Below are 15,225 nucleotides of genomic sequence, written 5' to 3' on the forward strand. Positions count from 1 at the left end.
TAAATTTAGGCCATCCTCTGTTCTTCTTCAAATAATGCCTTGGGGTCCTTTTAAAGCCGCCTAAGTAGGCTTTTTTTATTCGTTCATGGGATGTGGGCGACGCTGGCCAGGCCAGCATTTATTGTCCATCCCTAATTGCCCTCGAGAAGGTGGTGGTGAGCTGCCTTCTTGAACCACTGCAGTCCATGTGGTGAAGGTACACCCACAGTGCTGTTAGGGAGGGAGTCCCAGGATTTTGACCCAGTGACAGTGAAGGAACGGCGATATAGTTCCAAGTCAGGATGGTGTGTCACTTGGAGGGGAACTTGCAGGTGGTGGTGTTCCCATGTGTCTGCTGCTCTTTGTTCTTCTAGGTGGTGGAGGTCATGGGTTTGGAAGCTGCTGTCGAAGGAGCCTTGGTGAATTCTTGCAGTGCATCTTGTATATGGTACACACTGCTGCCACTGAGCGCCAATAGTGCAGGGAGTGAATGTTGAAGGTGGTGAATGGGATGCCGATCAAGCGCTGCTTTGTCCTGGATGGTGTTGAGCTTCTTGAGTGTCATTGGAGCTGCACCCATCCAGGCAAGTGGAGAGTATTCCATCACACTTTTTAAAAAATGCATTCATGGGATGTGGGCGTCGCTGGCCAGGCCAGCATTTATTGCCCATCCCTAATTGCCCTTGAGAAGGTAGCAGTGGGCTGCCAACTAAGTGGCTTGCTAGGCCATTTCAGAGGGCATGTAAGAGTCAACCACATTGCTGTGGGTCTGGAGTCACATGTAGGCCAGACCAGGTAAGGACAGCAGATTTCCTTCCCTAAAGGACATTAGTGAACCAGATGGGTTTTTACAACAATCGACAATGGTTTCATTGCCATCAGTAGACTAGAGGTTTTTAATTCCAGATTTATTAATTGAATTCAAATTCCACCTTCTGCTGTGGTGGGATTTGAACCCATGTCCCCAGAGCAATACCCTGGGTCTCTGGGTTACTAGTCCAGTGACAACACCACTACACCACCGCCCCCCCTACACTCCTGATTGTACCCTGTAGATGGTGGACAGACTTTGGGGAGTCAGTAGGTGAGTTACTTGCCGAGAATTGCCAGCCTCTGACATGCCCTTGTAGCCACAGTACTTATGTGACTTGTCCAGTTCAGTTTCTGGATGTTGGTGGGGGATTCAGTGATGGTAATGCCATTGAATGTCAAAGGGAGATGGTTAAGTTCTCTGTTGTTGGAGATGGTCATTGCCAGGCACTTGTGTGGCATGAATGCTACTTGCCACTTATCAGCCCAAGCCTGAATGTTGTGCAGGTCTTCCTGCCTATGGACACGGACTGCTTCAGTATCTGAAGAGTCGCTCGGCGGACAGGCTCTAAATTTAATGTAAATGCAAACTCACCCTCCTGCTCTCACGCCAACATTTCTGTCCTTGGCCTGCTGCAGTGTTCCAGTGAACATAAACACAAGCTCGAGCAACAGCGCTTCATCTTTCGATTGGGCACTCTACAGCTTTCTGGACTCAACATTGAGTTCAACAATTTCAAAGCATGACTGGCCTTTTTACATTTTTTAAAATGTTATTTTATTTTATATTTTAACCATGTGCCTGCCTTAAACTTGGTTTTTCATGTTGTGCTTTTGGACAGAGCTGCTCATTGTTCTGCATTAACACTTTATCTGTACAAATGCTTTGGCTTTCACAACAACCATTAGCACTCCCTTTGCCTTTGTCCCATGACAACTCTGCCAGTTAATCTCTCCTGCCATCTGCCCTATCACACACCTTCCCTTTTGTTCTCTTCCTCACCGCCCTCCCTTCACTTGCTCAAAGCCTGCTGCATTTTCTAACCCTTGCTAGTTCTGATGAAAGGTCACAGACCTGAATCGTTAACTCAGTTTCTCTCTCCCCAGATGCTGCTGGACCTGCTGAGTATTTCCAGCACTTTCTGTTTCTATTTCTCAATTTAATGTCTCATCCAATCAACAGATGAGACTCCTTCATCCACTCCCTCATCCACTCCCTCTATGTGGGCCTAGATTGTGTGCTAATCAGGGCCTTGAACGCATGAATCTCTGACCTAGAAGCTACCAACTGAGCCATGGTGGACATAAAATAGAATCCCAAACTTCTCTTTGCTAAGTCAAGTCAAAACCATCTCCAATTTTGTAACAAATGTTCAGCAACAATCAAATATGTCATGGGTGAAACAGAGGAGAATTAAATTGTTGCAGTGTCCAATTCCTTTTCTCCCTGTCCTCTCTTGAACATGCTTATTCTGGCTGGGTCGATGGTTCCCTGAGCACCTGGTCCCTCAACCAAATGGCCATTTGTCACATGTCAGCCTAGAGTGTGAGTAACGGCAAGCTAATGAACAATAAAAGGCATCACAGCGCTGCTTTGTTCTGATTTATGCTCAAAATTGGTGCGCTTCCTGGAAAGAGGGTGATTGGAGAGTGATCAGATGATCAGGCTGATTGCTCGTCTCACCGAGACCTTGGGCAGATGAACCAGATCACCTTGGAGCAAACTGGGAATCAGAGGGAGGAACCTTCCTGGTCTATGTGCCTCAGTGCCATGGCAAATGGACAACTTACTGGCTGGGCTAGCTACGTCTCCTTTCCCTCACAAAAAGTACTTAGGGAGGACTTCAGTTGCAGCTCTTGGGCTGTAACGGAGCCAGCCTGGGCCAAAGGGATTCCCTTTCCTTGGAGGAAAAAAAATCCATCCTGTTTACACGAATTGTCAGCACAGTTCCTGAGAGCAAAAGTGCCAGCATGTAGTAGTAAGCAGATGAACCTGCAAACAAAGGACTTTCTTCCTGTTCCAGAACACTTCCGTTGTTCACCCCACGCACAGCTGCTGCTTCCTCACTTCATAACAAAGCAATGGTGCGCGGGCTACTGGCTTTTTATTTTGTTTTGTTAAGGATATTGGTGTCAGGAATACCTGGCTTGCAACAACAATTATGTTGTGCCTACAATGTTGTAAGATGTCCGAAAGCAATTCACAGGAGTGATTACCGAATAAAATTTGGACACCAAGCCGTATAAGGAGATATTAGGATAAATGAACAAAACTTTGTCAGAGGTAGGTTTTAAAGAGCTGCAAGACCTGGACAATATCCAGGTTTGGGCTGATAAGTGGCAAGTAACATTCGCGCCACACAAGTGCCAGGCAATGACCATCTGCAACAAGAGAGAATCTAACCATCTCCCCTTGACATTCAGTGGCATTACCATCGCTGAATCCCCGACTATCAACATGCTGGGGGTTACCATTGACCAGAAACTAAACTGGAGTAGCCATATAAATACCATGGCTACAAGAGCAGGTCAGAGACTAGGAATCCTGCAGTGAGTAACTCACCTCCTGACTCCCCAAATCCTGTCCACCATCTTCAAGGCACAAGTCAGGCGTGTGATGGAATACTCTCCACTTGTCTGGATGGGTGCAGCTCCAACAACACTCAAGAAGCTCAACACTATTCAGGGCAAAGCAGCCCGCTTGATTGGCACCCCATCTACAAACATTCACTCCCTCCACCACCGACGCACAGTGGCAGCAGTGTGTACCATCTACAAGATGCACTGCAGCAAAGCACCAATGCTCCTTCGACAGCACCTTCCAAACCCGTGACTTCTACCACCTAGATGAGCAAGGGCAGCAGATGCATGGGAACACCACCAGCTGAAAGTTCCCCTTCAAGCCACACACCATCCTGACTTGGAACTATATCACCGTTCCTTCACTGTCGCTGGGTCAAAATCCTGGAACTCCCTTCCTAACAGCACTGTGGGTGTACCTACCCCACATGGACTGCAGTGGTTCAAGAAGGCAGCTCACCACCACCTTCTCAAGGGCAATTAGGAACGGGCAATAAATGCTGGCCTAGCCAGTGATGCCCACATCCTATGAATTAATTTTAAAAAACCATTGGAATCTAAATTATCGACCTCATTTTATCAAGAAATTTTCACTTTGACAGTGTATCTCTGCTTCGAAGTCCTATGTGGAAATTTTCTGTCAATGTAATGATACTTGCATCTTTATGCGGTAAACACGGAGAAGTTAACATGTCCTGTTATCAATACAAGGCACAGGTATAATACAGGTTTTAAGGGTGTCATTGGCACAAAGCTCTCCCCACTGTGTCAAAAGGTTGTGGGTCCAATGTCCACTCCAGGCACAGAACGTTAGTGCAGTACTGAGTGGGGTACTGCATTGTTGTGTCTCAGATGAGATTTAAAACTAAAATTGTTCAGGTGATGTAAATTATCCCATGGCACTGTTGGAAAAGGTATAATTAAACTTTCCCTCAACCAACAAAAACAGATTAACTGGTTATTCATCTTACTCGCAGTTTCTGGGATCTTGCTGCATGCAAATTGGCTGCTTCATTTGAGCAATATAACAGTAATAACTGCAATTCCTAAATTAATACATTGGTTCTGAAGTGCATTGAGACATTCTGAGGACATGAAAGGTGCTTTGTAAAGATATGTTTGGTCTTTCTTTTTTTTCACTCAATTCTTTCTCTCTCTTTCTTTCCTGACAATTGTAGAAGCTTACTGACAATGACATGAGCAAATTCTAGACAATAAAGACAATGGCATAATCGCCTTCCATGCCCCTCAGAATGCCACTTATTTGTTTAATGAGAAAAGGCGAGTGGTTTGTTGCAGTAACTAACTTATCATTGGGATCTGCTCATTTTTATGTCTCTAGAACACTGTGCAAAATGACGGCAAGTGCAGAAAATCACGTGATTTATTACAAGTTTCCACATGCTTAGTCCCACGCACTCTCACATGCGCTCTGTCACACATGCTCTGCCACACGTGCTCTGTTACATACACTCTGCCACATGCGCTCTGTTGCACGTGCTCTGTCACACGTGCTCCGTCACAAGCACACTGTGCCAAATCACTCATTGGAATTATGTTTCAAACACCTTGTAGATCCCAGTCGATGACATTGATAAATAGCTCAAACTCCACTCTTGTGATTTATGGTGCGATCTAAATCCCTAGAATCATTGCTGAATTATAACACACCCCAGCTCGCATGCTATCCTGGATTGACAGTGTAGCCAGGAAGAGAAGGACTCAAGATTCCATTACTTGGGTTACGAACATTTTGGTGGCATAAATGGCAACCAATTAAGGTCATAAAAGTCAGTCCTTTCCTTGAGCATTGCATTACCTTCAGCTCCTTGAAGTAGATACTGCTTCTGGCCCATTCCACCAAGGAGAATAAGGTTTGGTCAGCCATTTTACACATGATTCCAAATGTATTGAGCCTCTCATGCTTCCCTCTGGTGGTCTGCTCCTGCTGCAGGTAATTTAAGATCTTCACCCGGACCTGTGCCTCATCTGGTTCACACTTCACCAACTCCTGTATCAGCTGCGGCACGGCTACAGATGCACCGGGCCTATAGGCCTCGATGTATGAGTTGCTGAGCAATGGCTCAGGGGAGCCCGGGTAGCTGGGGTCCATGTGTTCCGACTTGACGTGACAGCTCAGGAAAGGGCTGCACAGCTGGTACCCTGGCACTGGACCATGTGCCTCAGTGATTGGCGAAGCACCAACCAGGTTGCTGTTGTAATCTCCCCCCGATGATGACAAGCTGTTGTAGCTTAAGGATAGGCATTTGGATGCTGAATGCAGGCTTTCACTGGCGATGGGTGTGCTCAGGTCTGTCGGCAGGCTTTGCATCACATAAGAGGTAGGATCCAGTTTAATTCCATTGCCGTGAATGAGAGCTTTCTTCTGCTGCTTTAACGCCCTGTCTTGCTTGTACAAGGGTCCAAACTTATTCCGACCACCACGCATTCGATCCGCTCGTACAGCTGTTCAAAAAAAAAAAATTTGGGGTTTATAACTATTGATCAACTTGTCTGAGAGCAGGTAAATGTGAGCGTGTATTAATATTTTGCACATTGTATTTTCAAGACACTAATGTTTATAAAGGTTTCTCACTCTGATCCACATCTCTCGATTCTCTCCCTCCCTTCCTCTCCCCTCTTCTCCCAGTGACTCTGATTCCTGCTGGAGCCCAGTTCTCAAGGGACACGATCCTCTTCAGCTCAACGGAAGATTGCTTCCTTGCACTAGCTCACCCAAGATGCCATTGTTCTGTATGAGCCCAGATAGTGACTGCAGGCAGGTTACTGGGGATCTTACCACTGAGCCCAATCCAGTTCTCACCTGACTTAACATCGACATAACAGGTAATTCCACAATTCCAAGGGGGAGGCGTGATGGCAAGAAACTCAGGCTGGAGAATCTCTGTGAATGTGATAGTGAGAGAGAAAGATAGAGGCTACAAATGCAGCAGGAGTCATATATCACATGACAAGTGTTTTCTTGCACTTTGTCCCAGAGAATGAAAGATGTGCGGGAACAGCCTCTCTAACTATGGGTAGATTATACCTTTACGTGTATAATTATCTGTTTATGTATAATTTCAAGTGTATTTTGCATTGCCCAAAGGTTCAGGCAGGTGATGTTCTTGTACGTATGGAGCCATTCTGTTTCCCAACAAACTATTGTTCTATATTCAGCAAACTGAAATTGGTATTTGTTTCATGGTACACTATAACCGCAGGCAACCACTGGCATTTAACTAAGACCCTGTCTATTCTCTTAGTTCAGTGGGTAACTTGGGTGGAAGTCATTCTTTGGATAACTATAAGCTGAGCTCTCCCAGGGGCTTAGCGAGTTTACCCAGTGAGTGGCTAAGTCATGCAGACAAAGGAGGATTGATCCCTAGTCTCCATTGAGTTAGCTCATCTCAGCTAGGGTGATGGGAAGGGATATTGTAATTGGACCCGGGGAGGGCGAACTGGCCAGAACTCCCACACATGGGTATAAGGAGATGCAGATACAGAGGAGGTATGATCTAATTGAATGGCGGAACAGGCTCATGGGGCTGAATGACCTATACCTCTTCCTCTGATCCCATTCTTGATTACGATTCATGACCTCCAATTGGACACCAGTGTGGGTACTCTTCAGGTCAGGGCAGGATTGGACACCACTGTGAGGCCCCTCTAGTTAAATTGGCCACCAAACTCAGTGTCTGCGCTCATACGTGATCCATGGCCATTTGTGCCAGTTCTGGGAGGGTGATCAATGTCCATTCCCTAACAAGTGGAAGTCAATGAGCATCAGAAGAAAAACAAAACCTACAGACTATCGTTTCTGGTGGGACCTGTCAGTGATGGATATTGCCCAGGTTTCTGTTTCAGGTGCTGAATGACGTGTTTTGCATGTTCTGAGTATTTCCTGTTAGGAGTTATTTACCTTGTGCTCAAATCCCTCCAAGGCTTGGTCCCTTCCTATCTCTGTAACCTCCTCCAGTGCTACAACTCTCTGACATCTCTGTGCACCTCCAATTCTGGCCTCTTGCATATCCCCGATTGTCATTTCTCTGCCATTGGTGGCCATGCCTTCACTGCCTAGGCCCTAAAATCGGGAATTCTCTCCTAAACCTCGCCACCTCTCTCTCCTCTTTTAAGATGTTCTTTAAAACCAACCTCTTTGAACAAGCTATTGGTCACCTAAACCAACAGCTCTTCATGCGGCTCGGTGTTACATTTTGTCTGATAGACATTCCTGTGGGATGATTTACTAATGTTAAAGGTGCTATATAAATGCAAGTTGTTGCTTTGTAAAAGAAAATGAATATGAATTATGTAATTACCTTCCAGCTTCATTCCAACAGTCAAACACTTCTGGAATCGACAGTAAGGGCACCGTTTCCTCTGGGTTTTATCGATCTGACAGTTCTGGTTTTCTACACAGGTGTAGTTCTTGTTATTTTGTACTGTGCGCTTAAAAAAGCCCTAAAATAGAAGCATACACACGGCTTCTTAATTTAGTTAATCAACAACACTTCCTCTAAGATGTGGACAGGCAGCTGTCTATACAAGGCAGATACCAGACTAGGAAGTGGTCCTCTGACCTCTTACTTCCAGCTTGAGGTCAGCCAGAGATTTCAACTGTTTCCTTAAGGCCATTTAGAGCAGCATTGTCATTTTAGCTGATGATGTAATTATTATTTGAGCTTTGTATAAAGCGTAGGTTGGGCCCCACTCTGCACAACCCTGCTCCCTGTAGTACACTTAGGACATATTGACTTTGGAGAGAGTACAGAATAGAGTATGGCACTGTACTGGAGTAATGTGATGGTCCAGTAGTCTGGACATTGTGAGTTCAAATCCAAGCTTAGCAATTTTTGAATTCAATAAAGCTGGCCATTTCTGGAAAATTATGAGGAAAACTGATTGAGGCCATTGCACACTCATTCATTTTGTCCTCTTGCCTCAGATGGATTTATATCCCAGCCTGTTAAAGTCTTTGGTGAAACAATGGGCAAACACGTTGGCATGTTTATTACTAATATTACACCATGAGCTTTGGACTGTTTCATGCACTCCACATATAGGGAGTGAAGATCCACCAGTGAGTCACCACGAACCCCACCTGCCACATCGTATGGAGACAGACCTGTTTTTATGGGTTAAGAGCATCGCAAAACTGGAGAGGACTCTGTTAATCTTTACCAAGTAACCATGTTTTAATGTCTGCCTCCTTGTTCCACAGTAGCCGTTTGCCAAGTGTGCTTGGAGAAACCCATTCGCACTGGTTATTTGCACAGCCTAATGTGTCCTTGTGATCTCTAGTTAACACTGATCATCAACAATGCACAGGGAACTTAACCAGAGAAGCAGACATGTTTGTTTCTTGAGCGGCAATTGGGTGTTGATGTACGAGGTGTTTGGAATACTCCTCCAATTCTGCCCTCTTAAGCATCCTCAGTTTTAATCCCTCCACATTTGGAGGTCATGCCTTCAGCTGCCTAGATCCTAAACTCTGGAATTCCCTCCCTAAATCTCTCCACCTCTCTCTGCTCCTTGGAGACTATCCTTAAAACCTACCTCTTCCACCAAAGTTTTGGTCACCTCTTCTAATGGAGTCGGTGTCTAGTTTTGTTTGATAATGCTCCAGTAAAGCACCTTGAGGTTACTACATTGCTTTACTACATTAGAGGCGCTATTTAAATGCAAGTTGTTGTTAGAACCTTACTTGATGCAGAGGCTGATCTTTTCATGCTGAAGTCATGACATATAGCTGAGAGGTTGACTCTTGCCAGTATCCATTCTATACCTGACCTGGGACGGCTTTATGCAGACAATATTGGATGGCAATAGGGGACCACGTGATCATTTCTCAGAATTCATTGCTAAGATAAGTACAAACCATCTTTTTAAATCCCTTCATAATTAATGGGTCCATTTGATAAAGACTTGTCATTGTTTTCTCATTACACCAAGACCACTAGAAAGGAACATCCTGTTTATAAAGAACATTGTTTGACAGTCTTGTTGCTCTCCAGCCTCACGCCCACCCCTGCCCCTCCAACTAACCTCTATGTTAACTTGTCGATAAGCAAATCCTGTTTAGACAGCAAAAGTACTTTACTAACTCTCTTAAGCAGATTGTTACTGGATATGATGAAGGATGTCTTTCCCATTGGCTCAAGTTGACAGGATTTCCAAAAGATCATAAAGAGCATTGAAGGGAAGATGGTGTAAACTCCAGGCTGACACTCCAATGTGGTACTGAGGGAGTGCTGCACTGTTTGAGGTGCTGTTTTTCAAATGTGATGTTAACCCAAGGCCCCTCTCAGCTGGACGTAAAAGATCCCATGGCACTATTTTGAAGAGGTGCAGGGGAGTTCTTCCCAATGTCCTGCTCAATATTTGTCCCTCAATTAACATCACTGAAACAGATTATCTGGTTACTATCACATTGCTGTTTGTGGGAGCTTGCTGTGTGAAAATTGGCTGCCACATTTCTTACATTACAACAGTGACTAAACTTCAAGAGTACTTCATTGGGATGTCATGAAAGGTGCTATAGAAATGCAAGTTCTTTTGTTTCTGTGTGTTTCATTGGTCCTTCTCTCTACCACTTACCACCATTAATGAATTTACTTTCATGATGGAACAATGTTTCTCAATGTAAATTATGGCACTATGTTACGTCACCAGATAATTGCTGATGAAGAAGGCCATTTGGCCCATCTTAATGCATCCATCTGGAAAGCTCTTTTTATCCCCCTTGCTTATTCAATAATTCCAGGGGTATTTGCTTCCATTACTCTAACCGGCAGTTTATTCTACATGTTAATCATAACAGCATAAGAAATAGGTGCCAGAGTAGACCATGTTGTCCTTTGAGCCTGCTCCACCATCCAATAATATCATGACTGATCTTTGACCTCAACTCCACTTTCCCACTTGATTTACAAATCCCTTGATTCCCCTAGAGTCCAAAAATCTATCAACTCAGTCTTGAATATGCTTAACAACTGAGTCTCCACAGCTCTCTGGGTTAGAGAATTCCAAAGATTCATAACTCTCTGAGTGAATAAGTTTCTCCTCATCTCCTGAATGGCCGTCCCCTTATCCTGAGACTATGATCCCTAGTTCCCCTAGTTCTGGACTCTCCAGACTGGGGAAACAACCTTTCCATGTCTACCATGTCAGTCCCCCCCAGAATTTATATGTTTCAATGAGATCACCTCTTATTCTTCCAAACTCCAGAGAGTATAGACCCTTTCTACTCATCCTCTCATCATAGGACAACCCTCTTATCCAGGAGCCAAACTAGTGAACTTTCACTGTACCACCTCCAGGCAAGTATATCCTTCCTTAGATAAGGAGACCAAAATTGTGCACAGTACTCCAGGTGTGGTCTCATCAAACCCTATCTTTTTTTATTTTTTCAGGGGATGTGGGTGTCACTGGAAAGGCCAGCATTTGTTCCCATCCCTAATCGCCCTTGAACTGAGTGGCTTGCTAGGCCATTTCAGAGGGTAGTTACGAGTCAACCACATTGCTGTGGGTCTGCAGTCACATGTCGGCCAGACCAGGTAAGGACGGCAGATTTCCTTCCCTAAAGGACATTAATTAACCAGATGGGTTTTTACGACAATCGATGATAGTTTCATGGCATCATTACCGAGACTAAATTTTCATTCAATATTTTAATTAATTAATTGAATTTAAATTCCACCAGCTGCCATGATGGGATTAGCCTGGGCCTCTGGATTACTATAATAAAAGCAAAATACTGCAGATGCTGGAAATCTGAAATAAAAATTGGAAATGCTGGAAATACTCAGCAGGTCTGGCAGTATCTGTGGAGAGAGAAGCAGAGTTAACGTTTCAGGTCAGTGATCCTTCATTACTAGTTCAGTGACATTACTGCTGTTCCACTTTGCCCCCGTAAATGTAGTAAGCCTTCCTTATTCTTGAAATCGTAATGTGAAGAAGCATTTCCTGATATCAATCTAGAATTACCTTTTATAACTTTGAACCTATGTGTCCTATATTTACAATATAACCATAAAAGCTTCCCTTACCAGTTTTAAGGAAAAGTTGCACCTTTAGCACATTGTAGAACCCTCCAGCAATGCTTGGTGGATGTGTCAATTACTGCACAAAATGTAACAGTTACAATATATACAGTTAAGCACAAGACATCTTGTTTGTACCCAGTTGAAGGAACATTGTGATCTAGAAAAAAACTAGAGGCTGGTTACAAACTCCTTCGGTATTCAAGGAGCTGAGGATTTGCTAAAAATAACTGAATGAACTTTGTTACACAGAGCTCTGTTTCTGTCAACTGTTTCGCAAGGATGCCTTTGTAGCAATATCTCCTTGTAGTAACTCTTAACACCAGTGTTTTCTCACTTTTAAGCAGTAATTTCTATCCCTTCATATCAAAGTGTCTCTCCTCGCTTGAAGGTTGTTGATTTATGCTGGGGGCACGGTTCCACAGCCACAACACCCCTCCCAAATCTTCATTTGTCATGCAGGACTCTGAGTTGGGGAGCGTCACAGCTGATCCCAATGTTGTCCTCAACAAGCATTGTCACAATCCAACAAGTCATTGGATAGTGACTGGGAGTGGGAGCTGTGGCTGATTTTCTATTCTCCTCAGCCTAAGGACATTGCTGGGTCTGGTGAGGAACTGAAACAGCGTGGCACAATAGGACAACCTGAGCCACCTTTAGTTCTGTCTCAAATACAAACCTCCAACTTTGGCTTAGAACATCTCATACCTTACAACTTTCACAGGTCAGAAGGCCGTAGTGATATCCTGAAACCTTGTCTCCACAAATTGGACACAATTCCTCATATACAGCTTCAAACGGGAACTCCATTTTAACCTGGGGATCTAGGAGGCAACGAAACAGAAGGTCATTGATGTCCGCATTTTAGGCAGGATGCAGTCAGTTGAAGTTGCAGCCCTCAAACCAACACGTCGTGGGTTATTGGAATAGCTGGTGATAACACGGTTGCAACTGGATGATTTTGTTAAAAAAAAAAGAGCATGGAGAAATAAATCGTTTGTAATGCCTTCACCAGCTGACAGGTATTTCAACTTCTATATCCATAATCTGCAATCAGCAACAGACCTCCAATTTTGATCCCCCAATTTGCCTCTGACTCCTCTTTTCCTGAATTATGTTGGGCTATCGTGGTTTAGATGCCTGCAGCCCTTCAATATGTATAATGTACAACCCCAATGTATGTCTGCATGTTTATGTGCATGTGTTTGAGTGTGAACCTGTGTGAGCGTGTTAACGTGTGTGTCCTCCTGTTTGTATGTGCATGTGCATATGTGAACTTGTTTATGTGTGAACATGTTTGTGTGTGTGCCTGTGGAGCCTGTCACTCCAGAATTGGCCTTTATAGCCACTCCAGGCACTGCTCCACACACCACTAACCACCTCCAGGCGCTTACCCATTGTCTCTCGAGATAAGGAGGCCAAAGATGATAAACCCAGATAATGATAAATGACAATGAAAGTTGGTCAGTTACAGTTTCCAATGATCGGTACAGTAGGCTAATGATTGGCAACCCAGTGATGATGAGATCCAATGCAGTCATGACCGGTTGTGAATTCAATAAATCTTATAATATGTGGACTAGCACCAGAAAAAAATTACCATGAAAGCTGGCAGATTGTCACAAAAACCCAAATGGTTCACTAGTGCCTGTCAGGGAGTGCCTAGTCTGGCCTACGCATGCGGTTAACTCTCAACATTCTCAGGGATGGGCAGTGCTCATAGGCACACACACAAACAAGTTCACATATGCACATGCACATACAAACAGGAGGACACACACGTTAACACAGGTTCACAAACAAACACATGCACACAAACATGCAGACATACACATAAACATGCGGGCACAATCTTGCGGGCACTCATAAACACACCCACATAGATGCTCACATAAACATGCTCATATACACTCAAAAATGTGCAATAACAAATACAGACACAGAAACACACAGGCACAGACATAAATATGCTCACACAAGGACAGACACAAACATGCTCACGCACACATGGAAATGCACACACAAACATAAACATGCTCACATATGCACACAAACTTACACACATGCGCACACACACACACGCACACCTGCATACACACATCGTGCCTCATGGTCAACATGTGATGTGCAGGACAATGCATCACCAAGCTCTGTCCACTTGCTGCATGAGCTTCATGACTTTGTTAATGCCACGTATTAAGTAGGGATCGGGCAAGTATTTCCACTGGCAGGACGGTGGGTAACCAGGGGCAGAGATTTAAGATAATTGGCGACAGAACAGAGAAGATGATGAGGAGAATGTTTTTTATGCAGCAAGGTGTTGTATCCTGGATGTCACTGCCTGGAGGGATGGGGGGAGCAAATTCAATAGTAACTTTCAAAAGTGGATAAATACTTTTTGTTTAGAGATACAGCACTGAAACAGGCCCTTCGGCCCACCAAGTCTGTGCCGACCAACAACCACCCATTTATACTAACCCTGCAGTAATCCCCTTTTCTTTACCACCTATTTACACTAGGGGCAATTTACAATGGCCAATTTACCTATCAACCTGCAAGTCTTTGGCTGTGGGAGGAAACCCACACGGTCACAGGGAGAACTTGCAAACTCCGCACAGGCAGTATCCAGAATCGAACCCAGGTTCCTGTGAGGCGGCGGTGCTAACCACTGCGCCACTGTGCCGCCCCAACTTAAAAAGAAAACATTTGCAGGGCAATGAGGAAAGAGCAGGGTAGTGGAACTAATCTCGCTCTTTCAAAGAGCTGGCACAAGCACGATGGGCCAAATGACCTCTAGCTTGTTGTAAGATTCTATGAGCTCCTCACCCAAATCAGTGTAACAAGCCAGGTGAAGAGGGAAAATGGACAAAAGCAAGTGGATCGCCCCTGGATGACACACGTCTCTCTGTACAAACATCTGGACAAATCTCAGACAGGTCTCTAAACTAGGATAGCCATTCTGTCTTTTCACTGACTGTGATAAGCATGAAATAGGATAGCTGTACAAGATTTACTAGTACTTTTGGACCTATTTATGGAAAACCTAGATATAGTGAAACCAACTGATAGTGAAAGAATGACTGTGCTTTTTCACCCTTACTCAGTAACTCATTTTAAAGTGACCACAACTCAAAATCTAAGGGATAATCTTCTGATATTTGGCCAGCCCAGAGCAGAGAGATGTAAATGAGACTTCTATACAAAGGGCTTTCTTCTCAGCTTATCACGCTCTACAGTTTTCTCACGATGTTTTTGCACTAAATCCAATGGGTTGAAGATGCACTGTTTAATCTTTGTAAGAAGCCCATTAGACGTGTTTATAGGACTTTTCTTTGGCTACTATTCTAGCAGAAGTTTTAAACCCTTTATTTTACAGCGATTGAAATAGAAGCAATTTCATACAGATGTGTGCTAGTTAATATCACACAGTGTGATTTCAACATAAAATGAATGTTGAAGAACATCTCAGAGATATATATATAAGGGGGCGAGGTGGCTACAAAGTGAGAAGTGTGCAGAACAAATGGAGTAGCAAGGCAAATTCCACAGTCAAAGGGATAGATTATGAAGCTGCAGTGCAGAGGAGTATCAAGGTGAGAGGTCTTCGGAAAAGATTCCTAATTAAGGCAGGAGCGTGGTAAGACAAAGGAGTGGGCCTAATTGGACAGCTCTTTCAACGAGCCAGGACAGGCATGATGGGCTGATTGGCCTCTTCCTGTGCTGTATGATTCTATGAACTGTAAGATCAGCATCTGTTGGGGGAGAGAAGTGAGTAGCAAATTAGCAGTAATCCAGAGTCAATGGAATGGAA

The 15,225-nt window shown here is 44.2% G+C and overlaps 1 protein-coding gene across 3 annotated transcripts in view; it reads right to left on the reverse strand.

Annotated features, from left to right (window-relative positions):
• Positions 1-15,225, reverse strand: part of LOC137355730 (nuclear receptor subfamily 5 group A member 2-like) — a 42,698-nt gene that overhangs the window by 8,800 nt on the left and 18,673 nt on the right. For 2 of the 3 annotated variants that reach the window (XM_068021201.1, XM_068021200.1), the window contains exons 2-4: positions 12,123-12,238; positions 7,692-7,833; positions 5,189-5,835 (exon numbers count right to left, since the gene is read on the reverse strand). In XM_068021201.1, the coding sequence (XP_067877302.1) occupies positions 5,189-5,835; positions 7,692-7,833; positions 12,123-12,238 (905 nt within the window). The remainder of the gene's footprint in view (positions 1-5,188; positions 5,836-7,691; positions 7,834-12,122; positions 12,239-15,225) is intronic. The other variant, XM_068021202.1, reaches the window with a different exon arrangement.

The sequence above is a fragment of the Heterodontus francisci genome, chromosome 43 (assembly GCF_036365525.1).
Source record: "Heterodontus francisci isolate sHetFra1 chromosome 43, sHetFra1.hap1, whole genome shotgun sequence".
NCBI lineage: Eukaryota > Metazoa > Chordata > Chondrichthyes > Heterodontiformes > Heterodontidae > Heterodontus > Heterodontus francisci.